At 65.3% G+C, this 14,985-nt stretch overlaps 7 protein-coding genes across 7 annotated transcripts; 3 read left to right on the top strand and 4 right to left on the bottom strand.

The window, feature by feature from the left end:
• Positions 1-291: 291 nt before the first annotated feature.
• PFL1_02936 (uncharacterized protein) lies at positions 292-896 on the top strand (the record flags this gene model as incomplete). Its single annotated transcript, XM_007880448.1, has 2 exons — positions 292-682; positions 793-896. The coding sequence occupies 2 exons, from the start codon at positions 292-294 to the stop codon at positions 894-896; spliced, it is 495 nt and encodes a 164-aa protein (XP_007878639.1).
• Positions 897-1,048: 152 nt separating this feature from the next.
• On the bottom strand, positions 1,049-1,823 carry PFL1_02937 (uncharacterized protein; the record flags this gene model as incomplete). The annotated part of the gene is made up of 4 exons (XM_007880449.1): positions 1,049-1,069; positions 1,160-1,246; positions 1,370-1,735; positions 1,821-1,823. The coding sequence occupies 4 exons, from the start codon at positions 1,821-1,823 to the stop codon at positions 1,049-1,051; spliced, it is 477 nt and encodes a 158-aa protein (XP_007878640.1).
• Positions 1,824-3,407: 1,584 nt separating this feature from the next.
• On the top strand, positions 3,408-5,704 carry PFL1_02938 (uncharacterized protein; the record flags this gene model as incomplete). Its single annotated transcript, XM_007880450.1, has 3 exons — positions 3,408-3,698; positions 3,797-5,344; positions 5,498-5,704. 3 exons carry the CDS (start codon positions 3,408-3,410, stop codon positions 5,702-5,704), a joined length of 2,046 nt encoding a protein of 681 aa, XP_007878641.1.
• Positions 5,705-6,098: 394 nt separating this feature from the next.
• On the bottom strand, positions 6,099-9,251 carry PFL1_02939 (uncharacterized protein; the record flags this gene model as incomplete). The annotated part of the gene is made up of 3 exons (XM_007880451.1): positions 6,099-7,685; positions 7,857-8,475; positions 8,593-9,251. 3 exons carry the CDS (start codon positions 9,249-9,251, stop codon positions 6,099-6,101), a joined length of 2,865 nt encoding a protein of 954 aa, XP_007878642.1.
• An 817-nt stretch (positions 9,252-10,068) lies between these two features.
• On the top strand, positions 10,069-11,738 carry PFL1_02940 (uncharacterized protein; the record flags this gene model as incomplete). The annotated part of the gene is made up of 3 exons (XM_007880452.1): positions 10,069-11,091; positions 11,204-11,485; positions 11,613-11,738. The coding sequence occupies 3 exons, from the start codon at positions 10,069-10,071 to the stop codon at positions 11,736-11,738; spliced, it is 1,431 nt and encodes a 476-aa protein (XP_007878643.1).
• A 303-nt stretch (positions 11,739-12,041) lies between these two features.
• PFL1_02941 (uncharacterized protein) lies at positions 12,042-13,053 on the bottom strand (the record flags this gene model as incomplete). The annotated part of the gene is made up of 4 exons (XM_007880453.1): positions 12,042-12,133; positions 12,265-12,507; positions 12,615-12,686; positions 12,840-13,053. 4 exons carry the CDS (start codon positions 13,051-13,053, stop codon positions 12,042-12,044), a joined length of 621 nt encoding a protein of 206 aa, XP_007878644.1.
• Positions 13,054-14,233: 1,180 nt separating this feature from the next.
• PFL1_02942 (uncharacterized protein) lies at positions 14,234-14,716 on the bottom strand (the record flags this gene model as incomplete). Its single annotated transcript, XM_007880454.1, has 1 exon — positions 14,234-14,716. The coding sequence occupies one exon, from the start codon at positions 14,714-14,716 to the stop codon at positions 14,234-14,236; it is 483 nt and encodes a 160-aa protein (XP_007878645.1).
• Between the last annotated feature and the right edge of the window lie 269 nt (positions 14,717-14,985).

Genomic DNA, 14,985 nt, shown 5'->3' on the forward strand with positions numbered 1-14,985 from the left:
CAGGCGGGCAGGCAGGCAGGCAGGCAGGCAGCGGCAGGCAGGCAAAGCGCGGAGCCCGCCACAGCCCCCCTCCTCGCATACGGCTCCCGCCGCCCGGGACCTCAGGGTCCTGCGTTGCTCGACCGATCAACGGGGCCCTCTGCCCGCCGCCTGGCTTGCTTGCTTGCTTGCTTGCTTAGCTTCGCCTGCCTTGTTGGCCTTCGTCCAGACGAGGCTCGACGCTCACAAAACCACGCAACTGCACTCCAAGCAAGCATCTTCCAGACCGATCCGCGCATGGATAGAGCCACGATGATGCTCAACACCCTCTCCGCTTTCCTTGCGCCGTCGGTCGTGGGCCCGTCAGCTCCGTCGGCCTACCGTGGCCCGCTGCGACTGTCCCGCCTCGCCGGACTCGCCCGCCACTACTTTGCCACCTCGTCGATCCGCAGCACGACTCCGACCGCGCCGCCGCCGCCGCCGCCGCCAGCGGGCCAGGCACGCCTCACGCTCTACACGGGTCCCCAGTGCGACCTCTGCACCGTGATGCGCATCGAAATCGAAAAGGCCGCAAACGTCGTCCCCCTCGCCCTGTCCACCTACAACATCCGCGACGATTCCCTGCCAGACGTCGCAAAGTGGCGACGAAAGTACCAGTACGACATCCCCGTCCTGCACCTCGACGACAAAGGCGAGTACAGCAGTCGAGTCGGCCGCAGCGAAGCACTGGCTTGGCTGCACCCTCCTTTTGACCGCTCACAGCACGCGCGCTAATGCCGAGTCGCTGTGCGCCATGCCATCGCCGTCTTGCAGAAATCTTTCGGCACAGGCTCAAGGCAGAGGACCTGGTCAAGGTGATCCGGGAGGCGCAGGCGCAGGAGGAAGTGCAGACGCAGCCTCGTGAGCCAGCGACATGACGTTCCAACTCGTCGGCGTGTGCAGCTCAAAGAAGGGGTATATTCGGCGATCGCGTCTATCGGAAGGTCTGCAATGCGTAGTCGTGAGGAACAGAGGGTGTGCGCGGGCGTGTCCGAGTCCAGGACGGTTCGGTAGGCGGCGACCGAGTGCTTCACGGGCCTGCAGTCGGGTCCTGTTCCACCAAAAGGGGGGATGGTTGCCCGACGCGGTCAGTGACGGTCGCGCAGTGCGGCTGTACAGAGACGAGCTCCACCGAACTCACCTGCAGCACCACGAGCAGGTACTTGTCGTTGGGCGTGATCATGATCTCGTACTTGCGCGTGCGGATGCGGAGGAAGCCGAGCTCGTCCTGCCGCGGGTGACACGGTCAGGGCCAAGACAGAGAGGTACGGAGCGGCATCGTCAGCATCCACTCTGCGAGGCCAGTACACACCAACCACGTCGGTCGGCTGGCCGACCACCTGGAACTCACGCTGCCGTCGACGTTCTTGACCTCGTCGCTGGTGATGCCGACGCAGTTCTTGACGAGCCTGACGACCTTTTTCAGCGACTCGGCCCGCTCCCTCGCACCGGGTCCGCTGGGCTCAAACATCTGGCCGCCGCTGCGGATCACGAGGCCATCGGTGCGCGAGAGGACCAGGCAGCCCAGCACGCCCTGGTGCGCAGTGAGGCGGGTCAGCGTCGCTTCCACCTCGGCGGGAGGCGACGGGTTGCTCAACGACAGCGTCGCGGCCGGCGGCATCGGCGAGCGCCGGTCCGGAGAGTGCGGCGACGTCGAGAGCGGGTGCGGCTTCTCCTCGAGCGAGGTGGGCGAGATGCGCAGGCGCGCCTCGGTCGTCTGCAGGCGGGGGTCCAAGAGCAGCGCCAGCGGTCAGCTCCACGGTCGTCTGCCGGCGTCGCTTCGACAGGTCGCTACTGCTTACCATTGTGAGGGAGAAGGCGTCGGTGGTTGCGTTGGAGCAGGAGCGGTGCCAGTGGTCGTGTGGACAAAGAGTGGTGGTGGTCGTTGCCGTGGTGGTGGTGGTGGTGGCAGCAAGGAGCACGCTTCAGGGTCGACTGGCGAGAGGTAGGCGGTGCGGCCGTGGCAGTCCGTGCGCAGCGTTACGATATCGGCTCCTTGCGCGATTGCGCTCGCAGGGAAGCAAGAGTCGGCGTAGATGTGGCCGCACAAGCTAAGTAGGAAAGCGTAGAATCTCAATCTGCCGTCCAAGAGGCAGACCGATGGGTAGGGGCTGGCGGGATGATGGATGGTGAGACAACCAGGGCCAGGCCGCGTCCCAGCTCTCTCAAAAACACGCACCCTTCCAACGTGACATCATCCCAGGCGTGAACCCGGCGCAGGCACGGAGCAGGACAAGGGGGAAAAAAAGCAAGTGGTGGCCGGGACTCGAACCCGGGATCTTAAGGTCGTCTATTTTTGCAATCTCACGCCATGCCGCTAGGCCACCTCCACCGGAGAAACGAGTCGACTAACTCGGACCATCACGTGATAGGTCTCGAAGATTTACACCAGATACGAATGTGCTAAGGGAGAGAGAATGGAGGTGCTCTCGACTGTCGCCATGTACGCGGCCCGAATGTCTGGGTCCCGCACTGCGCACCCCCACAGTAAGCATCGACATCTGATCGCAGCAGAATCGCACTATGACCCGTCCTCTGGAAGCTTGTCACAACCATAACTGGTGACTTGAGTATAGAATGACAATTTGTTTCTTGAAATATCATCAGCGGCGTCTGTCGTATAATGGTTATTATCTCTGCCTTCCATTACCACTCGTTCCGCTGGACCAGGGTAAGTTAGCAGAGGACGCGAGTTCGATTCTCGCCGGACGCACGTTTCTTTTTTGACATTTCCCCGTGTGACGAGCATCTTCCTGCTGTGCAAGGGCCCCTGCTACACAACCTTGGTATTGAAGGCACCTGCAATGCGTATCCAAGTGCTTAGCTTGCTCTGCTCTACAGAATGAGCCATGCAGGAGGTCCATGTATGCTCTGCAAGGTGCCAGGGAGAGGCCAGAGGTGGTTCTGGGCAGAAAGGGTGGAAATTCACAATTTTGCTCCAGTGAGGGCAGTCCTACTATCCTGCTGTGCTTGGCTTTGTTCCATGCCACAGCATCAGATCAGCAGGAATTCCAACTTGAAGGCCCTTGGCCCAGATAAATCCGCGGGCTGGTGCACATTCTTCAGCCGGCCGAGACCTCGGTCGCGCTCCACGCACGGGCCCGGTGCCCTGACGTCCGTGGAGCGCGGGGGGATGGGCGGGGGGCCTTGCTGTCATCGCCCTCGATCCAGCTCTCCTCTCACCCTCCCGCACCCACGCGATCGCCTCTCCCTCTTCGTCTCTACCTCTTGCCTCTTGCATACCCGCAGCCATCGAGAGGTGCTCGCCCTGCTGCGAATTCCATCGTCACTTGCTCTGCCCGACCGCGCCCCTTCCTACGCACACCCTCGCTTCTTTCCCTGCCCTGTCTCGCCCATCCCTACTCGCTGCCACCGCCGCCGCCGCCGAGATGAACAACATCCCCGTCGACGACGGCCTCCGCCGCGCTTTTGACGATGCATCGCTTCCGACGGCGGGCCAGGTGCGCGCCATCCTCGTCCAGAACGACGGCAAGGCGCTCCACCTTGTAAACACCCTCCTGCCCAGCTCGACCGACCGGGAGGACTTCGAACCCGTTCTCGAGAAACTCTTCACGCCCGACCCCAACCGTAGCGGATATGCCCTCTTCCGCCTCGACAGCCAGGCCGCCAGCGGAGAGTGGGAGTGGATCTGCTGCGCATATCAGCCAGACGGCGCAAAGGTCAGCCACTCGGAATCCTTGGGCTCTCGATTGCCATCTCACCGCCTGCACCCGTACTGATCCTCCCGCCTCCCCCTCGTTCCTTCGCCCGCCCGCAGATCAAGGAAAAGATGCAGTACGCCCTCACCCGCGCCTCGCTCATGGCCGGCCTCACCGAGCGCCGCTTCCTAGACACCATCTTTGGCTCTACGCCGCGCGACTTCAACTGGCCCACGAAGCTGCGCAACAGCCGCAAACACGACTACCAGAACCCGCAGCTCAAGACGGCGGGCGTGTCCGCCGCAGAAGCCGCTGGTACCGGCTCCGGCGGAGCCAGGAGGACCTTTGGCGCCCGCTCTGGCCTCGCCAACATGCTTAGGGCCGCAGGCGAAGGTGAAGCCGCTGGCAGCGGCAACGGCGACGGCAGTGGCGTCGAGGAGAGCCAGCCTGCAGCCGCTCCCGCTGTGCCGCCTGCGGCTGCTCCGGAGCACTCGGCCAGCGTGCCCAGCGCCGCCGTCGCAGAAGACGCTCGTCCGGTCGACGACAAGCCAACGGCGATGCCCGCGCCGAAACGCTTCAACTCGCACCTGCTCACCAACGCCTTCAAGGACCCTGGGCTCGAGGAAAAGGCGGCCGCCAAGGAGCACGGAGAGGCCCCGGCAGCCCCCGCTGCCGCCTCGGAGGCTGTCTCGCAGGACGATGAGGCGGCTGTCGCCCCTTCTCCTGCACCGCCGATGCCGCCTGCGGATCTCGATGGCGAGGCAGAGAGGAATGCAGTCGAAGAGCCCTCGACGCCCTCGATCGCCGCGGGACAGGCCGACTCGCTCTCGCAGCCCACTGTCCCCTCGGCCAAGCTCGTGTCGGCATCCGTGGCGGTGCAGGAGGCCGAAGAGAGCCACCAGCCCACATCCGAGCAGCTCCACCGGCAAGAGGAGCGGGCGGAAGCCAAGAACCCTTCGCAGCCCTCGACGCCGAGCCTCGCGACGCAAGTCGAGGGCCGTCCGGGACAAGGGCCGCTGTCGCAGCCAACGGTGCCTTCATCGACCTATCTCGAGTCGCGCGACGACGTCGAGACCGCCAATGGCAACGGCAGCGCTCCGTCGGCGTCTGCGCCAGCGTCAGCGCCGTCCAAGGGCGAGACGCGGGTTGGCTATGGCACGGGCCCGGCAAGCGGCCTGACGCAGCGCGAGCAGGACCTAGTCGAGCTGCGAAAGGCGCAGGCTGCGGATCGAGTCAGTCACGCGACGTCGCGCGTCCCGGGCGGCAGCGGCGGCGGCCACGGCGGGCCCAAGGTGGGCTTCCGCTGGGCCGAGGGCGTCGCCGAGGCGCTGCAGGGGCTCGGGACAACGGCGTCGGGCACGTCCGAGTGGAACCTGGTGGTGCTGTGCATCGACGTGGCCAACGAGACGGTCGAGCTCGACGAGGCGCCGTCGTTTGTGCTGCCGGCCGACCTGGTCCAACGGTGGAAGGACGAGCCGCGCATGGCCTTCTACCGCTTCCAGGACGGCAAGGAGGCGGGGGGATCGGCGAGCGGCGAGAGCAAGGTCGTCATGCTCTACTACTGCCCCGCCGGCAGCAGCGTCAAGTCGCGCATGATGTACTCGTCCAACGTCCTCTCGACGCTCAACCACGTCAAGGGCATGGCCGGGTTGCGCGTCGTGAAAAAGGTCGGTCGGGCTTGCGGCTTGCCATCCCCTGTTTCACTCCCTTTGCGTCGCGTTTGCCTGCGGAGATAATGATCTGACCCGTCCCGTCTCGTCTTTCCCTTCTTCCAACCCCTCTTTTCTTCCCCGTCGATCGATCGATCGAATGATGAGCAGATCGAGTCGTCGGACCCGCAAGACCTGACACACACGTCGATCCTGGCCGAGGTGGAAGAAGTGCTGGCCAAAGAACGACACGTCTTTGGCCTTTCTTCTGGGGACGGGATCGCAGAAGAAGCCGGCTCGGCGTCGTCGTCGTCGGTTCTGCCAACGGAGGAACTCAAAGGCTCCTTTGCCAGACCTCCCCGACCGGGGAGGCGCTAGCGGTGGCGCCGCCCGCTTCGGCAGCGACCTCGATGTCGAGGCCGGACCATGAACCTGCAGCCCCTGGTCGTAATGCCCTGCAGCATCGAGTAGACGAAATGGGATGGGATGAGATGGATACGGTGCGATGGATTACGAAACAAGAAAAGCGACGGTTCCTCTTTGCCCTCCCGCTTGTTTGGTCCCCTGCTGTTCTTGCTGCGGCGGCGGCGGCGTCGATCAGGTGGCTGCCATCGTCGCTGCCCAAGGTCATCCGACTGAGGCCTAAGCCGGCCGCTGAGTCTCGCTGACACCGCGATCACCATCGAATGGGCAAGCGAGTCCCCCGACGGTCGTGCGGCTCGACGACGACACTGACGAGCGTGCCGACCGGGGGGCGGGAGAGGGGCCGGGGCTAGATCAAAAGACAGTCCGGGTCCAAGACGGCCTCTCTGACTTTTCTACGGCGCGCAACGGCCCGAACCGCCTTTGAGGTCAGGACGATCCCCATCTGACCGTCCTCTCCTCCCCCTCTGTGCCCTCCCTCGTCGGTAGCCGGAGCTGCAGTGGCGTCTGGAGGGTGCGCCGGGAGACGACAGGAGACGAGACCGCATTCCGCCAGTGCGACGGCAATGTCTTCGGTTCGGAGGTGCGTCGTCTTGGAGAGGAGGTCCAGCGTCGTTTCTACCGTCATGGTCGTCGTCGCCGTCGCCGTCGAAGTCGAAGTCGAAGAGGAGGAAGGAAAATCGTCGAGGGTAGAGAGCAGCAGTGCCGGATGGGCGGGATAGCGTTTTGCCCTGGGTCCCGCGCCGCTGCTCGTCGATGATGCCGAGGTGGCGTTGGTCGTGGTCGAGACGGTGAGCGGTTGAGGCGTCCCGTGCATCGTCGATGCAGAGGCACCTTCGCTCCTCCTCGTACGACGCTCCCGCAACGTCCTGCCCCCCGCCGCTGTCGCCGTCGCCGTGGTCGGTCTTGCCATATGCGCCGCTGACGCCGCTGCTGGTTTGCGATCGCTGCTCCGCGTTGGACGGCCATGCGCCCGCGACGTCTGCCCGTTGTCGACGTACAGATCGTCGTCCTCTCCCGCTCCTTGACCATCCTCGTCCTCCTCTTCCTCATCGTCGTCACTGTCCTCGTCGCTGTACTCGTCTTCCTCGCTGTCGCCATCCTCATCGCTCGCACTTCCGTCCTCGCTCTCGCTGTCCGACACCTTGATGCTCGTCCTCCTCCTCGTCGTCCTCCTAGTCGTTGGAGGCTCGTCGGGCTGTGCTTCGGCGGCGTCGTCGGTCTTGATCTTACGCCGAAGCCGTATGGTCAGTCCCTTTCGCTCGCCGCCGGCGCCGACTGCATCCGTGGCCGATGCGGGTGCAGAAGGTGACGCTGCGACCACCCTGGCCGCCCGCCTCTCGTCCTTGTCGACCTTGGACCTGCACGCCTCCCGCACCTCGTCCAGGCCGTCCTGCTCGATGGCCTCGCGGGGCAGGCCGAGCAGGCTGCACCTCGTCTCCAACGTCTTGAGTTTGGCGCATGCCCTACTCCTCTCGTCCATCTTTGCCCACCTCTGCCGGCCTTCCCCATCACCCTCATCTTCATCGACGCCTCCCGTTCCTTCCCCTCCCGCACCGCCGCCGCCGTTGCCAAAGGCGATGAGAAGCGTCCGGACGACGACGGCACTCCAGAAGCTCACGTATCCCTTGAGACCGAGGTCCGAGAGCGGCCGCTCGGGCGTGCCCAGCATGCCCTGGCGCGCCGAGAGGGCGTAGCTGAACTCGATCATGAGCGTGCCAAACGACTTGCGCTGGAACGGCGGAAAGGTGATGATGCACGCCAGGTTGTAGTCGTCGTAGCTCTGCTTTTCCTTGCTGAAGAAGCCGACGGCGTGGTCAAACGACGACGACTGCGCCTCGGTCAGCACGTAGAACAGGAACGGCTCCACGTCAAAGTAGAGCGTCTTGTGGTCGATGAAGAGCTTGCCGAATAGCGATAGATTCTGCGCGTAGAGCTACGGGTGGCGTCGGCGACGGCGGCAGCAGCAGCAGCAGCAGCAGCAGCAGCAGCAGCAGCAGCGAGGGCGGTGGCACAGACACGGCCAGGATGGTGTGGTGACAAGTCAGCGTCCGAGGTCGGGTCGTCTGCACGCACTCACGATCGCGCAAGCAGCACGAGAACCCACCTTGGCATCGGCGCCATCGACCTCCCAGATGATGTGGCCGCCGCGCTCGTAGACCTTGCGCCCGGGCGGGTGCGAGTAGGTGCACTGCTTCTTGTGAAAGGCATATCCCGAGTAGCTCTTCATGTACTTGAAGCAGCCCTCGCAGATCCACAGATTGCGTCCGCCCGGGGCACTGGCGGATCTGGCGCCATTGGTGCCGGCGGTGGCGGCGTGGTGAGACTTGCGCGTCGTCGTCGCCTCTGACGGGCTGGCGTCGAGCACGGCGGCCACGGCGGGCGCGTCCTTGACCGAGCCCCCGAGCGCTCCGCCTGGGCCTCGATGGAGGTGGTGGTGTGCGGGTTGGTGGAGAGGGGATGCGGTGTGGTCTCGCGGCGGCGTGTCGCGGCCGAGGCTGCTCTTTTCGCGCTTGATGCGACCGATGCCGTTCGACTTGCCCGCTGCCATGGCTGCTGCTGCTGCTGCTGCTGTCGTTTTGCGGTTCAAGGCCGAGCTGGCGCTGTTGCTGCCGCCAGCGGCCGTGCGCGGAGAGGCGGCATGATGGTCGTCGGCGGGGTGGTCGTCTTCGAGCGGGTAGGGACTGAAGTACCACGTCCGGATCTCGTAGGCGCCGTAGTAGACTCTGCCGGATGTCGCGGCGACGGCGACGAAAAGGAGGCCGAGGGAGGGCGAGGCATGTCAGCCAGTCGTCCGTGTGCAGCGGGATCACGGCGAAGACGGAGCCCGGCCCCGCACTCACTTGTCTATGTTGCGGACCGCGGTGGCGGCGTCGGAGGCTGAGCGCTGACGCTGGGCGCGTCCATTGGTGCTGGCCGTGGCGTGAAGGGAAGCTTCGGCGCCGGCTGCCGTCGAGGGGGACGAGACTCTGCTGCGCACGGTGGGCGAGCGGATGCCGTCGCTGAATGCGTCTGCATCGTCGAGCTTGACCCTCTTTCGCTTCCCCTTTGCTGCCGAGACGGGCGTGGCGGCGGTCGACGCGGCTGCGCCTGCAGCAGAGGAGGTCGCGATCGCGATGGATGACGGCGTAGCATTGTCGGTGGCAGAGGGCGGCCTGACGTCGGCGGCGTCGACCCAGGCGTCTAGCCGCTTGTCTTGGCCGTGGACGTGGACGTAGTAGAGGGTGGTGGGAGGCGGAGGGTCATGGAGGGGTGCGACGACGCCGCGCTTGGTGGCGCTGGCGGGTTGAGGTGGCGGAATGTGGCGCACCGAGAGGATGGTGGCGGGTCTGTGTAGGCCGTTGGAGTCGATGACGTGGCATAGGCTCGAGGGGGTGAAGTGGTGCTGCCGGGCGGTGTTGGACTGAGGATGGTCGAGGGGAGAAGGAGGGGCCGAGTGCGACGAGGGCGATGGGGCCGCGTGGACGTCGTTGTTGAGCGGGTGCGACGGGGCCTCTGACATCGTCCAGCGTCGAGTGGCCGGAGCGATGGTGGGTCAAGGCAAGCAAGGCGGGGGGGCAAGGGGGAGTGGCAAGGCGAAGGGGATTTGCGGGATGATGAGGTGGCCAAGCTGACTCGGCGAGGCTGGCGTCGCGGCAGGGGCTATTTTGGCGTGGTGCGGGTACGGACTCGCGGGTCCTGGTGGGGTGGTGGCCGCCGAGTCGATGAGCACAGCGGCTGAGCGAGCGAGCGAGGGCGTGAGTGACGTTGCTGTGGTGTTGAACCTGGAGGGGCGGCGGTGAGGAGGGTGTCGAGGGGAGGGGCCAGGCCAGTTTGACGCGTGCAATAGCAGGCGCGGCGAGGCAGAGAGCAAGGCGGAGCAAAGGCGGCCAAGTCAGCCCAAAGGAGCCAAGGAGGAGCGTTTTGGACGAGAGTCAGGCAGGCAGGCAGGCAGGCAGCAGAGCGTCGAGGAGCGATGCTGGCGACGGCAGGGAGCGACGTGTGGTGCCGTCGTGGATGGTGATGAGCGTGGCAGCAGACAAGAGCAGCAGCCAGCATAGGGCAGAGGAGCGTGGAGCCAGCGAGCAGCGGGCAGCGGGCAGAGCAGAAGCCCAGGCCGACGGCAGGGAGGAGGAGGCCAACGGCCATCAGACCGAGACCAGGATGACGGCCCGTATTGAATGCGACTCTCAGGGTGGGCCCCACCAGGTGATCGATGCCCGCATGGGCGAGCTGAGCGGCGTGCCTGGTCCATCTGGCTGTTCCCACCCTTATCTCGCTCGCCCTCGTCCTCGCTGCCTCTACCACCACCGCACCGCCTATCCCATCCGACGTCCATCATGGAAGACAGCTCACACCCTCCAAACGGCGCTCACGTCCACGGCGACGACGTTGACGGCGGCAGCCAAGACGACGCTGCGGCAAAGGAGCGCGCCCACTTTGCCAAGGTCATCGACTCGTTTGCCAACAGCTACCTCCCCTACTGCCTCGCCGCCAACAATGCGCGCCGCAAGTCGTACTACTCGCTGCCCCGAGCTCACCAGCACCTCCTCTCCGACATCGGCACGCCCCTCCCGCTCCCACAGCTCGACGGCAACGGCGACGCCAACGACAGCCGCACTCGCACAGGCACTTCCACCACCGCCGCCACCGCCACCACCACCTCCTCCTCCTCCTCCTCCTCGGCTGCCAGCAGGGGTTTCAGGGCCAGGCTCGACGAAATCGACGATCGCATCCGTAGAAACGCAGACCTCCTCGCCGAAGTCGTGCAGGACTCCAAGGGCTTCCTCGGAGACGACGACGACCTCGATGTCCACCTCGACGAAGATGACCACCACCACCACCACCACCACCAGCAGCAGCCGCGCTCCGATGGACAAGACGGCGGCCCCGTCCTCGGCGCACGGCGCAAGCGGCGAAAGATCTCGGGCAGCGACGTCGAAAAGATCCAGAGCACCCTCAAGCAGCTCGTGCGCGACTGGAGCCAAGAGGGGCGCCCAGAGCGCCAGCAGGCCTATGCGCCCATCGTCGACGCCATCGAGGCGCGCTTCGCCACCCTGCCCCGCCACGAGCGCGGGCGCGTCCACCTCCTCGTCCCCGGCTCCGGACTCGGCCGCCTCGCCTTTGACCTCGCCTCGCACGGCTACAGCTGCCAGGGAAACGAGTTCAGCTTCCACATGCTCCTCACCTCGCACCACATCCTCAACAAGACGTCCAGCGTCGGCCAGCACGTCGTCTACCCCTTTGTCCACTCGGCCAGCAACTGGAGGAGCGCAGACGACATGCTCCGCCCCGTACGCGTACCCGACGTCCTCCCTTCGCAGTTGCCGCCCACGTCCGACTTTAGCATGGTTGCCGGCGAAGTGAGTCGACCCCGCCGCGGGCGCACCCCCATCATGGCGCGCCACGATGCCCGCGACGTGCGCTGACTGGCACTCGCGCCCTTCCCTCCTCCCTCCCTCTTGGTATCCGCAGTTCTGCGAAGTCTACTCCAAGCCCGACGAAAAGGCGGCCTGGGACGCCGTCGCCACCTGCTTCTTTATCGACACGGCGCGCAACGTCGTCCGCTACCTCGAGACCATCAACCACGCCCTGCCCGTCGGCGGATACTGGATCAACGTCGGGCCCCTCCTGTGGCACTTTGAGAACAGTGGCGGTGGTGGTGGCGGCGAGGGCGGTGGGTCGGATCACCTCAGCATCGAGCTCACTCTCGACGAGGTCTTGCACCTTTGCACCAAGCTTGGCTTCGAGATCGAGGTGGGTCCTGTCCTGCGCACCGCGGTCCGCCCTTGCCCGAACGCCGCTCGTGCCGTTCCCTCTGACCTCGGATCGGCTGTGCCTTGCTTCCCGTCTCCTCGCGTGTCGTGTCGTGTCGATGTCCCAGGAGAGAAAGACGCTGCCGCCCATGACCTATACGGGCGTGCTCGAGTCGATGCTCACCTACCAGTATATCCCCGAGTTCTTCGTCTGCCGCAAGGTCCGCGACGTTGAACCCGCCCCGCTCGTGTAGCGCCGGCCGCGCCGGCCTCGACGTCGGATCGAGCCCGGCAGATGGGCGGCGACATGCTGACCGCCGACGGTCCACTGCCACCGGCACCCGGAAGACAATACTCACCCTCCTGGGGCTGCTGCACAGATCGTCGCGATCGTCTCGCCTGGCCCTGCGACCAAGCGGGCCCGAATGAACGGTTCAAAGTCGTCGAATTCGCAGCGCGGCGTTCAAATACACATTCCTGCCGACTTGGTTCGCGACGTCACCTGCTTCTTACTTTCGCCTTGGCTTGGGTCGCCGCCGACGGGTCGAGGCCAACGCTTAGACGCGGGCCTTGGCGTCGGTCTGGGCGGCCTTGAAGCGCTCCTCGGCCTCCTTGAAGTTGATGACCGACCAGATGTTCTTGAAGTAGTCTGCAGAGGGCGAAGGGCGAAGGGCGAGGGGGAGTGACGGCATGCCATCGAGGTCAGCCGACTGCCGGATGCAAGCACACACACACACACCTGACAGCCCCGTCTGTGTGCGCTCGGGCCCAAAAACTCACCGGCCTTGACGTTCTTGTACTGAAGGTAGAAGGCGTGCTCCCAGGCGTCGACGCCGATGATGGGGTGGTGCGAGATCAGGGGGTCCTGGTCCTTGGTGGTGACGACCTCGAGCTTGCTGTTCTTGGGGTTGAATCCGAGCCAGCCCCAGCCCGAGCCCTGGATGGTGGCAATGGTGGCGTTGAAGCTCGTCTTGAGGTTGTCGAGCGAGCCAAAGTCGCGCTCAATGGCCTGCTTGAGCGGTCCTGTGGGGGCGGAGGGCCGGCGAGGCGAGGATGCGGGTGGAGGGGGCAGTGTCAGCCTTCCGTATCGCTCATTGTCGTCGTCGACCCGCAGGGCAACGTTCACTCACCATCCTGGAGCTGTCCGCCGCCGGCGCTGGTGGGGGCGAGGTTCTTCCAGAAGAGCGAGTGGTTGATGTGGCCTGCGTGGGGCGGTGCATGGCCAGACGAGCGTCAGAGGAGAAAAGAGGCGGAGAAGGAGAAACCGCGTCAGCATCGCCGAGCTCGCAGAAACCGCGTGCCTTTCTGGGCGCGAGCCATGGCTGGCCATTGCGGGGCCCGCCCGGTCCACTCACCACCGCCGTTGAACTTGATGGCGCTCTGGAGCTCAATCTGCTTGCGGACGTCGTTGGACGAGATGGCCGAGTTGTAGGCCTTGATGGCGTTGTTGAGGTTGGTGACGTAGAGCTGGTGGTGCTTTGTGTGGTGGATGGTCATGATCTCGGTCGAGATGGCGGGCTCGAGGGCCTCGTAGCCGTAGGGGAGCTGGGGCAGGGTGTGCTCGGACATGTTGATGGTTGGGCTGTCAAGTGGCGTTTGGCTGAGTGGGTTGGTCGGGTGCGTGGGTGTGCGTGTGCGTTGCGTGGGTGTGTGGCGACGGTGTGGAGGGAGGTCGGGAGGATGGAAGATGCCGGAGCGTGGTTATATACGATGGCGGCCGAGGCAGGCTGGCCGGCTGGCTGGCTGGCTGGCCTGCTCGCTCGCCCGCCTGCCCGGGAGCGTGGCCTTGTGGGCTTAGCCTGCCTGCTTTCAGAAACGAGAGAGAGAGAGTGATGCTAGCGCGGGGGGCTGGGCGGGGAGGAGGCTGGTCCGAGCTGCCGGGGCCAGACCAGGACAGGCTGGAGTCGGGCTGTGGTGCGTGCGCGCCTGACCACCTTTTTCCCGCTGCTTCGCCAGCCGGCCTGCCCGCTCGCCCGCCTTCGTCATCCGGCCGGCCGATCACGAAGCAAGGGCGGGCCCGGCAGCAGGCAGGGGTTGCGTGTGGAGAAGCAAGCGACGTTGGCTCGCTCGCCGTCCCTTTTTTCCCATGGTCTGTGCGTCTCGTCCAGGCCTGGCCGTCCTTCTTAACGCCGCTGGAAGAAGCCCGACCCCAAGGCTGTTCGGACAGCCCCGTGAGCCTCCCCGTTCGCTGTGCAAGCAGGCAAGGAAAACTCGGTGTCGATGCTTGGTCGGACGAGTAGCAAGGTGGTCGACAGACACCGGCTGCGGCCATCCGTCTGTTGTCTTCTCTTACATAGAGCACTTTTTCTGCCGTCGATGTCATAAGCGCATTGATAGTGTAGGGGTATCATGAGTCGTTGCCAGCCTCATCGTCAGTTTGTTCCGACGGTTAACCGATTCGACTCGACCGGGGTTCGAGTCCCCGTCAATGCATTTCTCTTTTGCCGCCGGCGAGGTTTTTCTGCAACAGAGCAGGACAGGATGCATTCACGCTCGCGATGCACACGCGGCGCCACTCTCAGCACGACAGGGCAAGGCAAGGCTTCACTCGCTTTCTATTTCTCGAGCGACGGGTGCAAGGAGTGACTGGGACGACAGCGAGCGGGCGGGGTCTGCGTTGGACGATGGCATGGCAGGGCGGCGTGCGGAAAAGACGTCAGAGCCGGCTGAGAGGGTGAGGCGGGGGGGCATACTGACTCTCTAAACTCACCCCCTACTGCTGCTGCTGCTGCTCTCGGGGCTGGTCCGCCTACTGGGACGAGGCGCCCTCGTACGAGGAAATGGCCTGGACCTTTGGCGCCGATGCGCTCGAGGGGTCAAACTTGTAGCCGAGCCACTCCTTTGCGAGCTTGCGGGCGAGCTCGAGGCCGACGACGCGCTGGCCCATGCAGAGGACCTGTGCGTCGTTGGAGAGGACGGAGCGCTCGACCGAGTACGAGTCGTGGGCGGTGACGGCGCGGACGCCGTTGACCTTGTTGGCCGAGATGGCGACGCCGAGGCCGGTGCCGCAGATGAGGAGGGCGCGGTCGACCTCGCCCGAGGCCACCTTGCGCGCGGCGGTGACGGCGACGTGCGGGTAGGCCGTCTTGTCGGCGTTGGAGGGGACGCCGACGTCGACGACGCTCTCGACGCGCGGGTCGGCCTGGAAGTCCTTGAGGATCGCGTTCTTGTACTCGACGCCGGCCTCGTCGCAGCCAAAGGCGATCTTCCACTTTTGCTGGGGGGCGGACATGGTGCGGATGCGGATGTTGCGAGGGTGAGGGAGGGGCTGGGGTGAAGGTGTGCGACGCGGAAGAGAGTCGGTGGCGTTGGATTGAGTAGTTGAGGGTGGAAGTGGTGTCGGGAAGGAAGGCCAGGAGCAGCGGCGGCCTGATATACCGACGCGGGCGGACAGATGGGCAGGCGCGGGGACCAGCCGTTGGGTCAAACGTGGGCGGGCTCGTGCGGGGGCCCAGCGCAAGCGGGCAGGCGGGCAGGCGGGCAGGCGGCAGGCGGCGGGCC

This window comes from Pseudozyma flocculosa (genome assembly GCF_000417875.1).
Source record: "Pseudozyma flocculosa PF-1 unplaced genomic scaffold scaffold00008, whole genome shotgun sequence".
Lineage (NCBI taxonomy): Eukaryota > Fungi > Basidiomycota > Ustilaginomycetes > Ustilaginales > Ustilaginaceae > Pseudozyma > Pseudozyma flocculosa.